Genomic DNA, 18,104 nt, shown 5'->3' with positions numbered 1-18,104 from the left:
CTTTTTTCAGTCACTGATCTTCAGTCAGGAAGGACAAGCAGGCCCAGGGCTGAGGCGGGGCACATGGTTTGCACATGGAGGGAGCAGACACTACCCTGTCCCATTTCCTAGCGGTGATGCAGAGATTTTTTTTGGAGGGGGCGGGGGGGAAGGGGGATGTTAATTTGGAGATGAGCAAAGTAAAATAGGGATCCAGAATTCTAAACATTTCCCCAATAACAGAGTTGCAGTAAGTAGGGGAAGTCCCTCCTACAGCCTCACAGGGATTATTTTTCCATTTCAGTACACGTGCTGGGATTAAACAGTGCAGGCAGTCTTCTGAGCTCCCAGTGCTCCAGCACTGCTTAACTGCTTAACTCAGGGACGTGTGGGTTTCGGAGGGAAGTTGCGGTCAAACCGAAATCCCCAATCTGACTGTACAAGAGTTAGAACCCTCCTTGGAAAGCCCAAGGAGACCCCATCCATCCCAGCTGGGAAAATTAAACTTGGGCCTTTGAATACTTCTTTCAACACCAGGCAATAGCTCGTTTCAACCATAACAGGGAGAAGAAACCAAAGAAACTAGATTAAAAAGGAAGAAGAAATCAACAGTAACATCACATTTCCCTTACCAAGAAGGCTTACCTACCTAACGAGAAAAGAGCGATGAGATTTGTATGTGCATGGAAAACTCAGACAGGCCCTCGATTAAGTACTGACTCCATATTTAAGTGTGTAGCTCAACTGAAAGCGTTTCTGGCTACATGTCTGACTCCCCAGGGTGCAGACCACAGCTATAGGCAGCTGGAGAGAAGGGCCAGGACAAACCCATCTGGAGATGTCATTGTGGGGGAAATAAGGAGTATACTAGTACTAACTATTCACCATCAGCAAAGAGGAAAAGGATGACCCCACTGTGTGTGTGTGTGTGTGTGTGTGTGTGTGTGTGTAGAAAGAGTAGACAGCAGTTAGACATTTTGTTCAATTCTCAAGAAGCTGCAGTTAGAAAAGGAAGTGGGGTGAACTTTTCACCTTTTATCTCAATTCTCTGAAGAGTTCTGTAAGATTTTGACATTCTTAAAACAAAATACTAGCAATTACTGATTGGAGCAGGCTTTCCTTTGGAATCTACTTGGCCTTTGAAAAAATAGCAAAAATTGTGCATAGACTAGCCCTGTCTCCCTAAAATTAAAAAAAAAAAATCCTCACCCCTGCAGTTATTTGGGAATGATGAATTTCTCACAAGACAGACATAAACCCTTCAGTATCTTCACTTCTCACAATGATCTGATTCCTATCAAGTAGATGAGAAATCACAACTTCCAGTCAGCTCTTAGGTAGTCTTTTAAGATAAATGAGGTAAAGAAGCAGAGATTGAGGAGGTTCAACTACAGCACACCCTGTGAGAGGACAGTTGTGATTGAAACTGCACCCTGATTTCTGTTCTGAGTGTGTGCAGTCCCATACATTCTCATGAGGTCTCCTCTGGAAAGGGAGGCAGAGCTCCCAAGTGTTACAGTTGGGGGGCCCATGACACATCCTCATGTAGAGAGGTGAACTGACTTCTCTAATGCCACAGAGCAAATTGAGACACAGGCCTTTTTTCCCCAATAAAGAATTTTTGAAACTACATTTCCTACACTTGCTTTTCATTGTCAGACTCAACTGTCATATGCCTGCCTTGGTCCAGGAGCCACTCCATGGGTCCAAAGGGTCCTAATCCTTCCCCTTGCTAGGAACCAGGATGATCATACATACCTGGGTCTCAGGAACATTGCTTTACCAACTGGCATGTTGGGCGAGGGAAGGAAGACAATTAAGATGTGAGGGATCCCTTTTCTAGTGAGCAAAGTGGAAAACAAGTGAGAGAAAAAAAGGAAATAATAGAATTACTTTCAAATAGTCAAAGTAATTTTTCCTTTGTGAACCAACCACGACTTATTTTTAGCTCTAGTCAGCCTGCTTTCTCCCTGGCCTCAAGCAAACTTCTAGACGGCAATGTATGTGTAAATAACTGCTACTCAATTCGTATCAACCCAAGTCACACAAAATACTTGAGACTTGGACAGAATGTGATGGCCCCATTTTGTTGCCTTCCCTACAATGATTCAAATCCCCTCCCCCAATTTTTTAATTCTTCTTTTGAAGGCTTATGTCAACACTTACATCCATTAGTGTGAATTCAGTACTGGCTTTATACAACTCCCAATAATATCCCAATCAGGAAGCGCCATCAATGGATACCAGAACTACTGGGGGAACAGAATATTTACATAAAGCCAAAGTATCACCACATAAGCCACTTATTAAGAGAATTTTTTTTGTTAATCCTCACCTAAGGACATTTTTCCCATTAATTTTTTTTTTTGAGAGTGGAAGGGAGGGAGGAGGAAGGGGGAGAGAAAGAGAGAGAAAAACATCAAGGTCAGAGAAACACATCGATTAGTTTAGGGATCGAACCTGCAACCCAGGTACATGTCTTTGGGAATCAAAGCCACAACCCTTCGGTACATGGGCCAGTGTTCTAACCACTGAACACACTGGCCAGGGCAAGAGATTTTTTTTTTTTTTTTTTGCAAGAGGCTTTTTAAAAAGACACAACCAAACAAGAACCTTGACATTGGATCCTGGATCAAAAACAACACAAAAAAGTTGTCAAAGGGGAAACTGAAAATGGACTGGATATAAGATGATATGGACTTATAGATAATTTACTTAGTGTAATGATACTGTGATTATGTAGAAGAATGCCCTTATTCTCAGGAGTAGCCACTGAAGTAAAGGGCAAAGTACTATGATATTTGCAACTTATTTTCAAATGGTTCACCAAAAAAGCACACAGGGATGCACAGATGCATGTTTGTCTAGACACACATATACATAATACACAAAAGGAAAGAAGAGAGATTAGATGATAGTGACTAAAAGTTATCAGTGAGTCTAGGTGAAGAATAAATGGGTATGCATTGTGCTTACAACTTTTCTGAAGGTTTGAAATTTTTCCAAAATAAAGTTGTGAGAGGTAATAATTTAAAACTGGGTTAATTTGGGAAGATGGCAATTCAGTTCACTCCCCTGCAAGGATCTGAACCCTTTAGCATTTCACACGTGGCAGGTCACTCGGGTCACTGCTCTGGATTTCTAATTTGGGGAAAGAGAAGATGGGCGAGAAGAAATGAAACAGTGACTGAGGCTTAATCTGAGGCAAGGAATTGAAAGATGTAAATCAGTAGAACGTAGAATAAAAATACTATGTGAAGACTTTAAACCACATTAAGAAGTGTCACGTCATCCCAAGAAGAGCAAGACTGGGGGTAGAACTAAGGGGTTCCTATAGGTCCAGAAACACTGTTGAAGCTGGATATAAGCTCATATAGGCCCAACCAAGTTACCCCTGGGGATTCATTTGCCATTATTGCTCTTCAAAAGGAATGTAGAAACCAGATAGATCCGAGGGAAGATGGATAAGGATGACTAAAGGGACGATAGGTAGATTCCAGGAGGAAGGTGAAATTAATTAGAATTTATCAGTCTTCTGTGTGGGTGCAAAAATAAAGTGTAGTAAAAAGACTTTAATTAGGAGACTCTAGCGAAGTAAAAGGAAGAAGTTGCTCATCAGAACTGAATGAGGGAGATTGCAGCATCTACGAAGGAACAACTCCAGGAAGAGATAATTATATGCTTCCAGATGTCTCAGTGTTCACCCCGGAAGGCAGTATGTTACATCAGAACAGTCTGAGGCTCCACTAGTTCTAGAATTCCCCAACCATGAAAGGGTGAATAAGAGAGGCTTCTTCACCAAATCAGCTAAATTAAAAGCTCAGAGTTCATGTTACTACCTGGGGCAAAATAAGTTAAAGAGAGAAAAAAGGCACAAAGTCAAAGGGAGACTTGCCTTACCTAGGTTGGTCAGACAGCTGTGTTGTGGGCTCCCAGATGATCCCCCCCACCTCCTCCCCCAAGCAGAAGATTATAAATAGCACTCAATTTACCTATGGCAAGCCACAAGCAGGTCTGGTCACATGACTGGATGAGCTGGAGTAAACACCCCGTAGACATCAGCGCTCAGAGGGCAGGTTTGCTCACTTGCTACACCTCATTAGTTTGGAATCTGTCAGGACCTCTGCTTTTATCCCTGGTTCATTTTGCTGGGGTGGGGCAGCGGGGAGCAGGGCTATAGGGAGCAATTGCTCAGTTATGTTCCTCAGGGCCAGGAAGGTACAGTCACAAAATTTGCTTTGTCTTCAGGGTCTAAAATCCTATTAGTCATTCTGCTCAACCCTCACAGCCTTGAAAAGCTATGTGGGCCTGAGTCCCACCGGTAGAAAGTCTTCTCTGGTTATCTCCATCTCCTTACTCAAGTTCTACTCTGTGTGCCCAGCTTCAGAGAGGAGATACCCGAGACCACGACACCCCATCTAGTGGTTCCCCACCTGGCCTTGGACATTCTGGAACTGACCCAGCCTAACCTCAACTCAGTGGCAAACTCCCAGACTGTGTCTACAGGTGGAAAACCCCCAAAGTGTGCTGGGCAACCTTCCAGGTCAGCCCCTGCTCTGACGCCCCGGTCTTGCCAGTTGCTCAGATCTCCTAAGGTTGCGTAGAGCCTCCAGGGTAACCCTAGCCTGAAAAGCAAGATTAGATGGCCCCTCCAGAAAGAGCCTTGACAGGTCTGCCACTGGCAAAATCTATCCTAATATCAGCATATGCCTGACCACTGATGACTTCATAGCAGAAGGATGCTGGTCAGCTCACCTCACCACATGGGCTTCCAGTCACTGAAGTGACACCATCTTCCCTGCAAAATATGGGCTTTGGATCTGGTTCTTAAGTCACGAGCTGCTTAACAGTAAAGCCATTTTCTTTTATGAGTCTTATCCTCCTGATGCAAAAGGGAAGCAGTTTGGAATGTTAATTACCAAGGCGTCCTATCCACCACGTCTCTAAGAACTGAGAGGAAAGGGCTCAGTTGTCCCGGTCCCTTCTAAGCAGGCAGCTGTGGCCATTCGCGAAGCTGCTCCAACGCAGACTTCTAAGCTGCAGACAACCCACTGGGTGGTTCTTTTTTGCATCGTGCCCTCATTCTGGATGCCCATCCACCCAGCACTGATTTTGGGTAGACAGAGCCAAGAAGAATCGGAGAATAATGGGGAGCAGATCGAGCTTAGTAACTGCCTAAGAGCAACTGCCTAAGTATGTAAGCTGGGTAATAATATAGTAAATGCTCATGGGTCTATTTTACATAACTGGCTGGAGCCCATGAAAAAAAACCCTTTGATGCCAACTGAACCACAGTCTCACGGCTCTAGGGTAGCTGCAGGGAGACATTCCAGATAAAGGACACACACGAAAGCTAGAGACTTTTTAAAACCTGTTTTTTCTACATAGGACTCATTTACTTACCCCGATTCTGGAAAACTAGGGGAAATATCAGTAAGTAAAAATGTCAGGGATAATTCAAGTGCCTTCATGGAGCACTGATGGATGTACACACTGTGGTTTGGTGTCAGAGTAGTGGAGCGAGAAATAAAGATCAGTGTCTGAACCTCTACCTCCTGCTGCTTAGCAGTAATCATCAGATCCACCCCTCCTTAGGTCAGGTAGTATGTGGAAGGTTTCATTGACCAAGAGTGAAACCTCCCTTTGTGTTTGAAGTTGTAACTCCTGTCCACTTGGTCAGGCATTCTGTAATAAACCATATAGATGCTCTCTCTCAGGTTCCTGTACATTCAGAAGACAGTTGGTACAATAAACCAACTGGTACACAGCTGAGGAAGCTCTTTCCCCCTCAGAACCTTACTATAAAAATGCAAAATGGTGCCCTAGCTCATTTGGCTCAGTGGATAGAGCATTGGCCTGCAGACTGCAGGGTCCCGGGTTCGATTCCCAGTCAAGGGCACATGCCCGGATTGCAGGCTCGATCCCCAGTAGGGGGCATGCAGGAGGCAGCCGATCAATGATTCTCTCTCATCACTGATGTTTCTATATCTCTCTCCCTCTCCCTTCCTCTTCGAAATCAATAAAATTAAAAAAAAAAAAAAGCGAAGTGGTATACTCAGTGGCTCTGGTGCAAGAGGGCCTTCTGATTTCATGTATTTTATTAAAAAAGTAGAGTGAAGAGCACAATAAGAGTGTTTCTTAGAGTAAGAAAACAGTTTTCTCCTAGAAAGTCCTGGCCACCCTGAATATGCTCCGTGAGTGTCAGCAGACTGCTGTGACCCTGCCGATCCCTCTGCTGGGTCAATGTGGGGAATGGACTGAGCTGGGACACACAGCAGCAGGCACCCCACCTTGTTCAGCTTGATTATTAAGAAAAAGATGAACTCTCCTGAAAGGTGACCTACTATCACAGTCAATTCATGGGCCCAAATCTGCCTCTGCCCCAATGGGCTACATGAACTTAGATGAGTCATTGATTTCCGTTTGTTAAATGGGAAGAACAGGAGATGGCATGAGGATGGTAGAAGAAAACTTCTCCCAGGGTACAAATTGGTCTGGCAAATATTCGTTTTTTTAAACTTTTTACTTGGAAATGATTTCAAAAGTATAGATGCAAGAACAAGACTAGCACACAGAACACCCATATAACCTTTACCCAGATCCGCCTATTGTTAAATATTTGCCCCACTTGCTTTATCATGTGCTTTCTTTCACGTGTACTTTTTCTCACATACATATATACTCTTCCACATTCACACTCGACACACACACATTTACACCCAAGATACACACATTCAGATAAACACAGGCCATCCTTTGTTGGGGTTCTGTGTGGTGTTTTATTTGAAAACAACAAGGAAGTATCAGAGGGTCCAGAGGTTCAAGATGAAGAGAAAGCAAAAGAGGCCTTGCTACCTGATGCTTCCACAGCTCTGCTCCTTCTCCCTCCCTCCAATGCAAACAGCAAGCTCTCAAGTGTTCTGGTTTAGAGATGAACTATGAAGTGGACCGGGACCAGAACAAGTACTTGTTACAGGAGATAGTTGGTTACTCTTACCTTTTTCTTTAAACAACAAAAACCACAAAAAACAACCACAAAGCATTTATATAAACCATGGAAATAGCTTTATTATACAAAATAATATTTATAATATTTGTTTACAATGGGATTTTCTTTTATAAAGTTGGGAAGTAACTGGTAAAGAAAGGTTCCACATAAGCATATGGTTATTAGAACATTCAAGAATTCTACACAGAATCTGGTTTTGTAAGAGAAGTAAGGAGGTAAGACCGCTCATAACCCTGTCGGGAGGGCTAGGGGACCTCTATGAAGCAGGCCAGGCAATTCTCCATGATACCAAGCCCCTAGATCGGTGGTTCTCAACCTGTGGGTCTCGACCCCTTTGGGGGTCGAACGACCCTTTCACAGGGGTCGCCTAAGACCATCGGAAAACACATATATAATTACATATTGTTTTTGTGATTAATCACTATGCTTTAATTATGTTCAATTTGTAACAATGAAACTGGGGGTCACCACAACATGAGGAACTGAATTAAAGGGTCTCGGCATTAGGAAGGTTGAGAACCACTGCCCTAGATGGACTTCCTCCCGAATTCAAGTCCCCGCTGTTCCCCTTACCGGCACATGCTTGTCTCAAAAAGGCACTGTCAGTATCACAATGACGCCAGTCCAGTTAACCTAAAGCTAGGAGAGGGAGACCTGCTTAGGTGGAGCACGGCAGGGGCGTTGGCGGAAGGTTTGCACCAGGGTTTTCCTACACAGAGGACTAAGTTGTCATCATGAGGGAATGTCACCTGCACCAACCCTCAACCATAAGAATGCACCACCCACAGTTATCCCTAGTTGTTTTTATGGGTTCCATATAGTCACAGATAAGAAAGATACCCTTTTCTATAAGCTCCATCTTAAGAAAATCTCCATATGACCCCAAGCTTTGGAACAATGATCATGACTCCTTAGACCAGTGGTTCTCAACCTTCTGGCCCTTTAAATACAGTTCCTCATGTTGTGACCGCCAACCATAAAATTATTTTCGTTGCTACTTCATAACTGTAATGTTGCTACTGTTATGAATCGTCATGTAAATATCTGGTATGCAGGATGGTCTTAGGCGACCCCTGTGAAAGGGTCGTTGGACCGCCAAAGGGGTCTCGACCCACAGGTTGAGAACCACTGCCTTAGACGCTTAGAGGCAGGAAAACCCTGCCTGTCTCCTGGGCCCTACCTGTCTCTGGTGAGCTTCTGATTCAACATGGAAATTGCTTATCTCCAACCAGTTGGAAACACTCAAAAGCCACCACCATATCACACACCTTCCAATTATGTAATAATGTAATAATAATGTAATAATCACCACCTTCCAATTAGCCACACCAAGTAGATAGTCACTCATGGGGTGTTAAAGGGACACACTTCTCTACAGCCCATTTTCCTTCCCAATGACTTTTTGCTTCTGGAACACAGGTGTACAAGTAGAAGGGAAATAAAGACTGGGCATGTGCCGGGCAGACAGCAGAACATGCCAGCTGGGGTGGAAATTTATAACAGGCTGTGCAGACTGTGTAGGAAGAGCCCTGGGATCAGGAGCAAAAGGGCTTTCTTAGTCACATGGTGGGCATCACTTCCTTTCTGGGCCTCAGTTTCCTTATCTGCAAACACAACTAAATGCCACCTGCACCTGAAGGATTGTCGTGTGGATGGATGAGTGAGAAACATTCCAGAGCACCGAGTATGAGCAGCAAAGAGCTAAACAAATGGTACACACTGTCAAAACCAGGGGTCCTCAAACTGCGGCCCGCGGGCCACATGCAAATACAAATATTGTATTTGTTCCCGTTTTGTTTTTTTACTTCAAAATAAGATATGTGCAGTGTGCATAGGAATTTGTTCACAGTTTTTTTTTTAAACTATAGTCTGGCCCTTCAATGGTCTGAGGGACAGTGAACTGGCCCCCTGTTTAAAAAGTTTGAGGACCCCTGGTCAAAACTAACGATCTATACTCTCCAGTTCCCTGAAAATATAGATGAATTTGGGGGCCTACCAGAGTTGGGATTCACAAACTCTTCCTGTCCACAGGCACCTGTTTTAGTCTTCTTCTGTGAACACAGAGCTACCCAGGATTTCGATTCTAATAAGGAACAGTCCAGGTGCTGCTCTCAGCATAAAGATGTGCACGTACTCATGGATGTGACTCATATCGCCCTCCTCTCCCCAATCTCTCAATCCAGACTACGTAATTCTGTGAGAGCTCTCTGGTTGCATCCCCTCTGTCATGCCAAACGCGACTCCACCCTCCACCCCACTGTGTATGTCCTATCTGATGGGCAAGAATTACAAAGACAATCCCAAACAGGGGCCATGCGGCAGGTTTTCAGCCAGCTTGCAGGTGTGGGGCAGGGAGCGCACGTGTTATCAACGGAGGTTCTCTCAAAGCTGTGTGGGCGATCAAACATGCACAGAGCACAGAAAACCCTTAAAGGGGAGGCAGTGTGTGGGGAACAGGAGAGGGAAGAGGAGGTTAAGAGAAGCTGCCTTTGTTTCTTCCCAATCACATTTTCACTCTTGTCGGTAACCCCCCACTGAGCAGGGTTAGGCCATTTTGACTGCACCACCAGGCCCGAGGTTGACAACTTTAAAGGCAGGGGAACACAGACTCCACGGATGACAGTGTCTGTGCCCAGGGGCTGGGGAATGAGAATGAGCATCTCTTTCCAGCATTTCCCCTCATGGCTAGGGAAGAAAAAGAGAAACAGCAGTGCTTTGTATCACAGGATGGCACCTGGCCCGGGAGAGGGGGCTTCCAGCCTGATCACACCTCTGAAGCCACCCGAGGAGCCAAGAGACAACTCCGCTCCCTGGCCTCTCACCCACATCCACTTCTAAGCCTAAAGCCAGGTAGTCTGGCTTTTTTACAAAATCCTAAACATTGGCTGTTTCCATGGATCAACCTGGTAACTAACTACCCAAGTCACCCTCTGGCTTTAAGTGTGTGGGGAAGAGAGTCTACAGGCCTAGCAATGACATCCATGGAAATGCCACCAGCTGGGCTTCAAGCCCAATGACCAAGATGAATAGGAGAACAGTAATTTAGAGAGAGAGAGAGAAGACTAACACTTGGGGGTTGGGGAGCTTATAAGTAGCTGAAGAGAGGTGTTATAAAGGGGCATAGTGTATGGGGACCAGAAGTGGGAAAAACCACTTCAAGTGAGCCTGGGGGAAGTGTGGCTCACTCTCCCCACCCCTGTTGCCTTTCCAGCAACTCAATCCAACAAGTATTTATTGAGCACGGCACTCCCCATCTGCCCTCACCCTCCCTCTGCAAAAACACTCAAATCTGTTCAAGCTGCAGGGTGAGTTCCATTGCACTTGAACTTGAAACATGAGGTGCCTACCTTTTAAAAAGGCAGGCACACAATTTCTAGCATGAGGCAGAAAGGACTAAAGTGATTTGGGAAAGTTAAGGAATACAGCTGATTAGACAAGGGCACATCAATGCCACTTCTGAAAGGAAAAGGAGAATAAAAACTTAACCCTAGAGAGAATAATATGACGCCCAATAAAAATTTTAAAAAGCCTACTCAAACCCCAGTAATTCTCTAATTAAGCCCACCTAACACTGAACACGGTATTCCTTCATCCTGTGTGACCTCCAGCTTGAATTTATACTTTATTCACCTGTGGACATGTCAGTTATTTGCTTTTAGAATTGTGTATTTAATGCTACCTTTGCCTCTCAAGGAGGTTAGACCTCAAGGCTCTCCTGCATGTTTCCATTTAGGATCAGATGATAGGTTATTCAGGTGGCAGAACTAGTAGTAGACTAGACTATACTTGTTAACATAGTCCCCCCTCCAAAAACCACCCACCACTCACAAAATAGGGAGCACAAGGTCAAAGAAGAGGCATCCCAAACTTACAACTCTGCACTGCCAAACACTGTGCATTCTCTAAGAAGTCATAGTCAGTCACCCCTGAGAGGAATCTCCCCCCGTCCCCCAATCATAGGCCTGCTGCTTCAGGTCAACCAAAACCTCCTGAGGAGTCTTCCCAGGCCTCCCCCAACCTCCACCCCTTTTATTAGGGAGCTGGAAAACTGCTAACGTGCAGGCAGGGCTGAGCCCACGGCACTCTATCCACCCCCAGTGTCAGCTGTCTGTGGCTCGTGAGCAGGGCAGGGTAAATGTCTGTACACAGCCCCGACTGCAGCTCCAGGTTCCCCAGGGGCTGGAGTTAAAAGTTTTCCTATTATGAAATACTTTGATAGCATTCTTTTAAGTCTGTTAAAGCTACCCTTGATTGGCTGTGGTGCTCCCACACAGCAAAAGTCAATTGAGGCTTATTCAAGCCTGAGGATAAACATTTAAATGACTCCAAGCTGGGCATTCAGCTTTGTTGTGACCCCAGCAACAGTGTGGAGGAAGCAAAGTGCCAGTTTTCGAAACCAGGAGGTTTGGTGGGGACCAGGAGTTGGAGGCCTGAGTGTGAACAGCTAGCTGTACAGAACTTCCCACCATACAGCTATTCCCCCCAACAGCCCCTTCCCAAGCTCCCCACGACTGGAGAGGACCTGGAGGTCAGCGTTTGTTTTTGGCCTAACAGTGTGAATAGATCTGGCTAATGTTTGGTTCATTCATAACCCTGCAAACCAAATAACGGGAGCCCTCTGTGAAGATTCCGTTCAGGCAGAGGTAGGAAGTTATCAGCGTTCCCACCCATCTTTCCTCCCCCCCACCCTTCCCTGCGCCCTCTTCTATTCACTCAGAGGGAAGTAAAACTCACTCACCCACGAAGAGATTGTCCACTCTCACTAAACTAACTTGCTGGTGGTCACCCACCCTGAATCTGAACTGGGAAGGAAACACAAAGATTTTCCCTTCCAGCCCCTTAAAAAGGCTCCAAACTGCCTGTGGAATAAGAGTAAGCCCAGGTAAGTCTAGTAAAGCATGTGAGCTAGTGTCAAATAGCATCTATATACATAAAAGCCTAAGCGACCGAACGACTGGTTGACCAGTTGCTATGACGTGCAATGACCACCAGGGGACAGACGCTCAACGCACATGATCGGGCTCCCTCCTATCTGGATCGGGCCTGCGGGGATCGGGCTCCTCCTGTCCTGATTGGGCCTGCGGGGATCAGACCAAAACAGGCTATCTGACATCCCCCAAGGGGTCCTGGATTGCGAGAGGGCACAGGCCAGGCCGAGGGACGCCACTGGTGTACAAATTCGTTCACCAGGCCTCTAGTTTGATATATAGTGTCAATAAGAACTCAAAACCAGACCTGTCCCTGGAACATGTCACACCCTAAAGTTGAATCTTTTGGCACAAAGGCTCTCCCTGAGAGCTCTAAGAATCCAGGAGAGGAAGCTCAATTTCTAACATTTCCATTAAAATCAAGAGATAGTGTGGCCTTGGTGCCCATCATACTATTCAGTATAAAATAGCAGAAAATGCAGGGTAAGTGTTCTCTGGGTACTAAAGCCCACCAATCAATTTGGCAATACTCATTTTTTGCAATCCTGCTTCAAATGTTCTGGAGATCTATCTATATCTGGAACTAGAGAGAATGATGTCTTCTTACCACACCCCACTGTTGTTTTCACCTCTCCTCCACAGACCTCAAATGGTTGAAATATCCTAGTTCTACGTTACATAAGTGGAGAACTTCCATCCTATACAATAAAAGCCTAATATGCAAATTGTCCCCTCGGGCGGTCGTTCAACAGGGAGACAGGGAGTTTGACCGCTCACTATGGCATGTGCTGACCACCAGGGGGCAGCGCAGAACATGGTGGGCATTGGCGACACAGTGCTGGCAGTGGTCGGCAGTGGAGGCACTGCTGGCCCTGATGAGAGTGGGACCACAGTGGGATGGTGGAGCAGGTGAGTGGGTGGTGCCAGGCCAAGACAGGAGCGAGCAGCAGCCCAGGTGCTGCCCAGGGCCCAGAGGTCAGCTGGGACCTTCCCTTCCACACCAGACGCTCGCGCTATGATTGCTGGCCAGGCCTAGGGACCTGATGTGCACGAATTTCATGCACCGGGCCTCTAGTATGTACATAATTTTCTATCTAAAATACTGAAGAACACATGGACCCAGTCCTTTAGGTACCAAGGGATAAAGCAGATAGGTACTGTGGCCCCCAATTTCAAGAATGCCCTTGCTGATAATATTTAAGAGTCAGATTATTTCAGTAGTGCATTTTGCTGACCAGGTGCCTGGTACCAGCAAAACCGTCAAAAGCAAGTTAGCAGTATCAGGCTGGGAAGTGTCTGGTGGTTAATACTTCCCAAACAGAAGGTAACTTCACTCACAGGGTTTTAAAGAATAATTGCAGCTCTTAAAAGAGGTAAAGAAACTGCACCCCCAAGCTTCATTACAGCAAGATGGCTCTTTGGCATAGAAAAGTTGCATTCTATTCTAATCTCCAGGCTGTTTCTGGCATCAGGGTCCAAAAGGACCATGGTTTGATGAGGGCTTCCTCCCAGGCTCTACCATAAGCAACCTCCTTTATGGGGTTCCACACCTATCTAAACACCCATCCCCCAAGAACTAAGTTTTCAAAGCATTGCAAGGAAAAACGTTTAATAATTACCAACAGCATTGCTGATAACAATGCTGCCTTATATTCATTGAAACGACCATCTTGGAAAACCTTTAAAATAAACCCTTCCTATGTCCCTGTGGGGAAGCCAGTATTTTAGGGCAGCCGTGACTACTGCCAGCTCACAATGATCTGTTCAGAAAAATAAAAGGTAACAAGAAAAATCCAAAGCAGGAGATAAGCTTAAAGTAATTTCCATCTGATTTTAAAATGTGCTCACTGCAGTTGTGAGTTGTTAGGTTTGCAAGGCGGGTAAGTGGGAAGGGGGCACACATTTGCCTAACAGCTAAGCTTTTATGTAAATCCAGATTAGCTTATGTCTATTGAACATATGTCACCTGAAAACGGTGGGGGTGGGCAGCCTGGATTCACATGTGCTGATCTTCCACAAAGATGGAGGACCGGAAGCTGATAACCCCCCCTTTTGCTTTACCCCTAAAATATGTGTGGGGACACAGGCTTGTTAGTTTTCTTTACCTCTTTAAGATTTTCTGAGGAGGTGGGTATTACACACATTTGAAGCTGATCTTTATATAGGAATAATGGTCAGGAACACTGTTTAAGACAAAGACAGGCTCACTTTTTCTATGAAAGTGCCAAGTAGTAGTAAATATTTTTGTCTTGCAGGCCAAATGGTCTCTATCACAACTACTCAACTCTGTCATTGTTGTGCAAAAGCAGCCACAGACAATACCTAACTGAAGGAGCATGACTGTATTCTGTAAAACATTATTTACAAAAACAGGCAGAGACCTGGACTTAGCCTGTAGGCCCTAATTGCCAACCTCTGGTTTAAGAAGGTCTGGTGGGCAGAGCAGGTACAGAGGCAGCATTTGGCTTCTCCAGCACCCGCCTGGGGCTAGTCCACTGGAGAAGAGTTTGCAAGGCTGGATTAAACATTAGCTTCATTCGAAGGCTATGGAGACAGAGACACTTAACAGGATAAGAAGACTGGAACCCCAAACAATGTTACCTCTTAGTACCATTTTGTCCATCATCATTGGTCCTGGAAGAACATAAACATTAACAGCTTCCAAGAGACATAAGGCACAGATGATAATTTAATTAAAGGAGGAATTTCAGTCAGAAATTTATCCTGGGTTTCTATTACCCACTAGTGGCTCTTAGCTTTCTCAGAGTTGACCTTTATTGTTCCCTCTACTCTCTTCTGCCTTCCACATCCCTAGCCCAGGCTCATAAAATGAAGCCATTCCTTACTTTATGAAGACGTCCCTTATGGATGAATGGTCACAGAAGGTAAATCCTGCTCTTTACATCATAACTTTTTTACAAGGTCTAATATATCTTGTCAAGAACACAGCAGGGTGTGTGGTGGAGAGATAACTGCATGGTGCTGAGAACTACATCACTCTGAGATGGGAAACAGAAACAGTGACGACACTTAATTGTTCCTGAAACCCAGTCCCCGCTCACCTGCCTTTTTAAACAGTTGGGTTTCAGAGCCCTGTTTTAAAAAGCTCATTTTAAAAGATGAGGGAATGGAAATGCAAAGGGAGGCCCTGAAATTCTGAAACCTGCAGTACTGGTTTCAGACCAATATGGGTTTGCTCTTTGAAGCCTGAAAAGGCAATGGGGCTCTGGCCAACAGTGCTCTCACCTTGGCTAGGTGGAAAGAATAACAATATAAGTAGCAGCAAACACTTTTATAGCACCTTCTACGGGACAAGCACTGTTCTAAGCACTTTGTACCTATTACCTCATATGATTCTCAGGATGTTGATAGTATTATTCACATTTTGCAGATGTGGAAATTGAGGCACAACAGTTAAGTAACTCCCTCTAAACCACACAGCTAGGAAGTAGCAGAACCTGGATTCAAAACCCAGGCATTCTGGCACCCAAAGCCGTTCTCTTAAGGGTTTATGACTGCAAGATGTTTCCTTCTAGCACATATGGCCTACAGAAAACCACTTCTACCACTTCTCAAGGCCAAAGAATGGAAACAATCTGAACACACATAAAGGTTAAAGTTAACATGCAAAAAACCTGATGTGCTCCCAAACCAAAGGCCAGGTACAGTCCCTTAATGTCTGGCCACAAAGGAGTCCTCAGACTCAGGCCACTCTTTCCCTCTTCTATCTTTCTTCTCTCCTACCTCACTGAAAATCTACAAATAACCCTACTACACACTAAGTAAGCACTTTATTAATGCCTCTGGGATATCAATAGGTGAAGAAATAATCCATCAGCCCAATCCCTATGCAAAGGACCACCCACCTTGTCCTAAATAATCTGACAGGTAATGCAGAACTCTAGTTCCCTATGTTTTTACCAGTGTCTTAGAGCCCCTGGCCCTATAAAAGGAACAGGTCATGTAAAGAACCCAGTCATCCAAACCTACACCCATCTCCTTTCCACAGCATTCGCCAGTGTTTGTCTTTTTAATATAAATGCTATGGTAGACACAGAATAACGGCTCTTAAAGTATTACTGCTAATCAATTTCTAGCTAGTACACAGGCAGGCTTTCTATTGATTTCTATTAAAAGTGACTAAGGTTCTGGTGCTTGCTGTTACACTAAGTTCCCTGGACTCCAAGGAAGCCTAAACAAAACCAACAGGTTTGTAGTCTTGTGGTTTACTTTACAGCTCATGATAGGCATGAGTTTGTCTGAGCGTTGCTTCGCTCTACACCACCAGATTCTAGGCATACTTTTACTAGTTGGTCACCACCTTGCTACCAGATTTGACCAAGTTTCTGCATTCCAAGATGCAATGCTAACATTTACAGTGAGGTCCGGATAGACTTGGCTTTCTCCTTCAGAGACCTCTTAGTCTCATTCTTACCTAGAAGGCAGGGTAGCAGCTATGCTTTCAGGAGGGGGATGTGTAGGAATTAAGCTCAAGAAACTCTGGTTAGAGAATGTCATTAACGGTTAGATGGCAGAGACCATGACTTTTGTACATTTGGTAGACTCTGGGGCTTTGGAAGTGTGCAGTGATCTCTTCACATATGGTGTGAATCAAATGCAAGCCTCACTTTCAACTTATTGCCAACTTCTTCATGCAAGTAGGTGCCTTTTCCTATTCCTCACTGCCTGCATTGGGGAGGGGGCGGGGGGCCATCACAGCTTGAGTGTGAAAGTCAGGTAAGCTTACTCCGCCCTAGTTTCCTTCCCCACACCAACATCAAGCTGCTAGTAAGACACCGGTTCAGTGCTGCTCAGAAAGTGGGGTATTTGCCACAGTGTACTTGATTGTAGCCCTCACCCCACTGCCACGTTGGCTGACAATGCCCAGGACAAAACGGCATTGTTGGGGGGAGGGGGGAAAGGTGGGGGGGGGGGGGCGGGGGCACGGCGGGACTGCCCAGGTCTCTCTACACACACACACACACACACACACACACACGATGGTTGGTATGAAGCAGGTCTATGATCTGAGGACATACAACTTCTGGGACGACAGGAATTTGGGGAATCGGAGCGGAGCGTTTGCACTGTAGTCAAAGCCGTAAAACTCACTTACTCCAACGACTCAGATGAAATCAGCTCCGGGAGGTGGCCGAAAGGGAAGCGCCCGAGAAGCGGGGAGGAAAGGAACCGGAGCTGAAGAGCGGGATGATGGGTCCAAACTCAAGTCGAAGTAACACATGGCTCCAAAAGGACTCTCCTCCATGCCCTTCCCCCTCCGCGTGCACACGTCCAGCGCCCACCCTGCACGGGGCGCCCCCATCAGGCGCCACTCACTCCTTCCTCACGCCTCGCTGCTACCCCGGCATCTTCCACTCACCCCCACACGACACTTCTGCCACTTTTCGGTTACGCCCCCAAAGCCAGCCTCCATCTGCCAGGTCCCTCCCCTCAGCTCCCGGCCCCGACACCCTGCACACTGTCCCAGCGGTGCACCCCGAGTTCACGACTCCTCGCGCTCGCGCCCGCCGCCCTCTGAGACTTTGCACGACCCCGTTTCTCTCCCCTCGCCCCTGGCCACTTTTTCCTCACACTTCTTCCCACACCCCCTCCCCCACCACGCGCCCCCCTCCCCCAACGGCTCCTCCCCCGGCACCCGCTCCAGGCCCAGCTCACCTGCGGGGCCACCCCCGTCCCGGCGCTGGTGCGGCTGCTGCAGCTGGAAGGGGACCGTGGCCCTGAGCGGCTGCAGCCCAGCCCGGGGGGAGCCGGCGGGGGCTGGGGGAGAGCAGCCCCGCCGGAGTCCTCCCGACCCTCCGCGCCCCGGCCCCCAGGCACCTCCGCCTCTGCCGCCCGCTGCGGCCCCCGCCATTGCCCGCCCGCCCGACCGCCTGCCTCGGCCCCACAGCGAGCCCCACACAGCCCCCAACCCCCGTTGCGGCTGCTTATCTGCCCTACGAGGCAGAGACCGGCCCCTTCAACCCAGAGCTCTCATTGGCCTACGGATTCCCAGGCCTCTCCTCCCAACCAATCCTCGGCTTGATCATCCCTTCCCAGAGGGTAATTGGTTAACATGCCTAGCGATCCAACCCAAAACCCCACCCCCATCCCACCCCCGCCTGCTTTCGCATGTCCGAAGGACCACTGATTGGCCTACGCAGAAGAGGGCTGGTTCTCCAGCGCCCCCA

The 18,104-nt window shown here is 46.6% G+C and overlaps 1 protein-coding gene across 2 annotated transcripts in view; it reads right to left on the bottom strand.

The window, feature by feature from the left end:
- The window catches only part of FAM117A (family with sequence similarity 117 member A), a 60,361-nt gene that overhangs the window by 23,134 nt on the left and 19,123 nt on the right, over positions 1 to 18,104 (bottom strand). Inside the window, exon 1 of one of the 2 annotated variants that reach the window (XM_070394748.1) lies at positions 17,593 to 17,788. The exons of the other annotated variant lie outside the window; for it this stretch is intronic. Within the exon in view, the coding sequence (XP_070250849.1) occupies positions 17,593 to 17,788 (196 nt within the window). Of the gene's footprint in view, positions 1 to 17,592; positions 17,789 to 18,104 lie in introns of those variants that run through there. 2 annotated transcript variants of the gene reach the window in all.

Source organism: Myotis yumanensis, unplaced genomic scaffold (assembly GCF_028538775.1).
Source record: "Myotis yumanensis isolate MYYU_CA2020_CCGP unplaced genomic scaffold, mMyoYum1.0.hap1 SCAF_16, whole genome shotgun sequence".
NCBI classification, from domain to species: domain Eukaryota; kingdom Metazoa; phylum Chordata; class Mammalia; order Chiroptera; family Vespertilionidae; genus Myotis; species Myotis yumanensis.
Note: the sequence above shows the minus strand (reverse complement) of the source record. Positions and strands in the feature narration are given on the sequence as shown.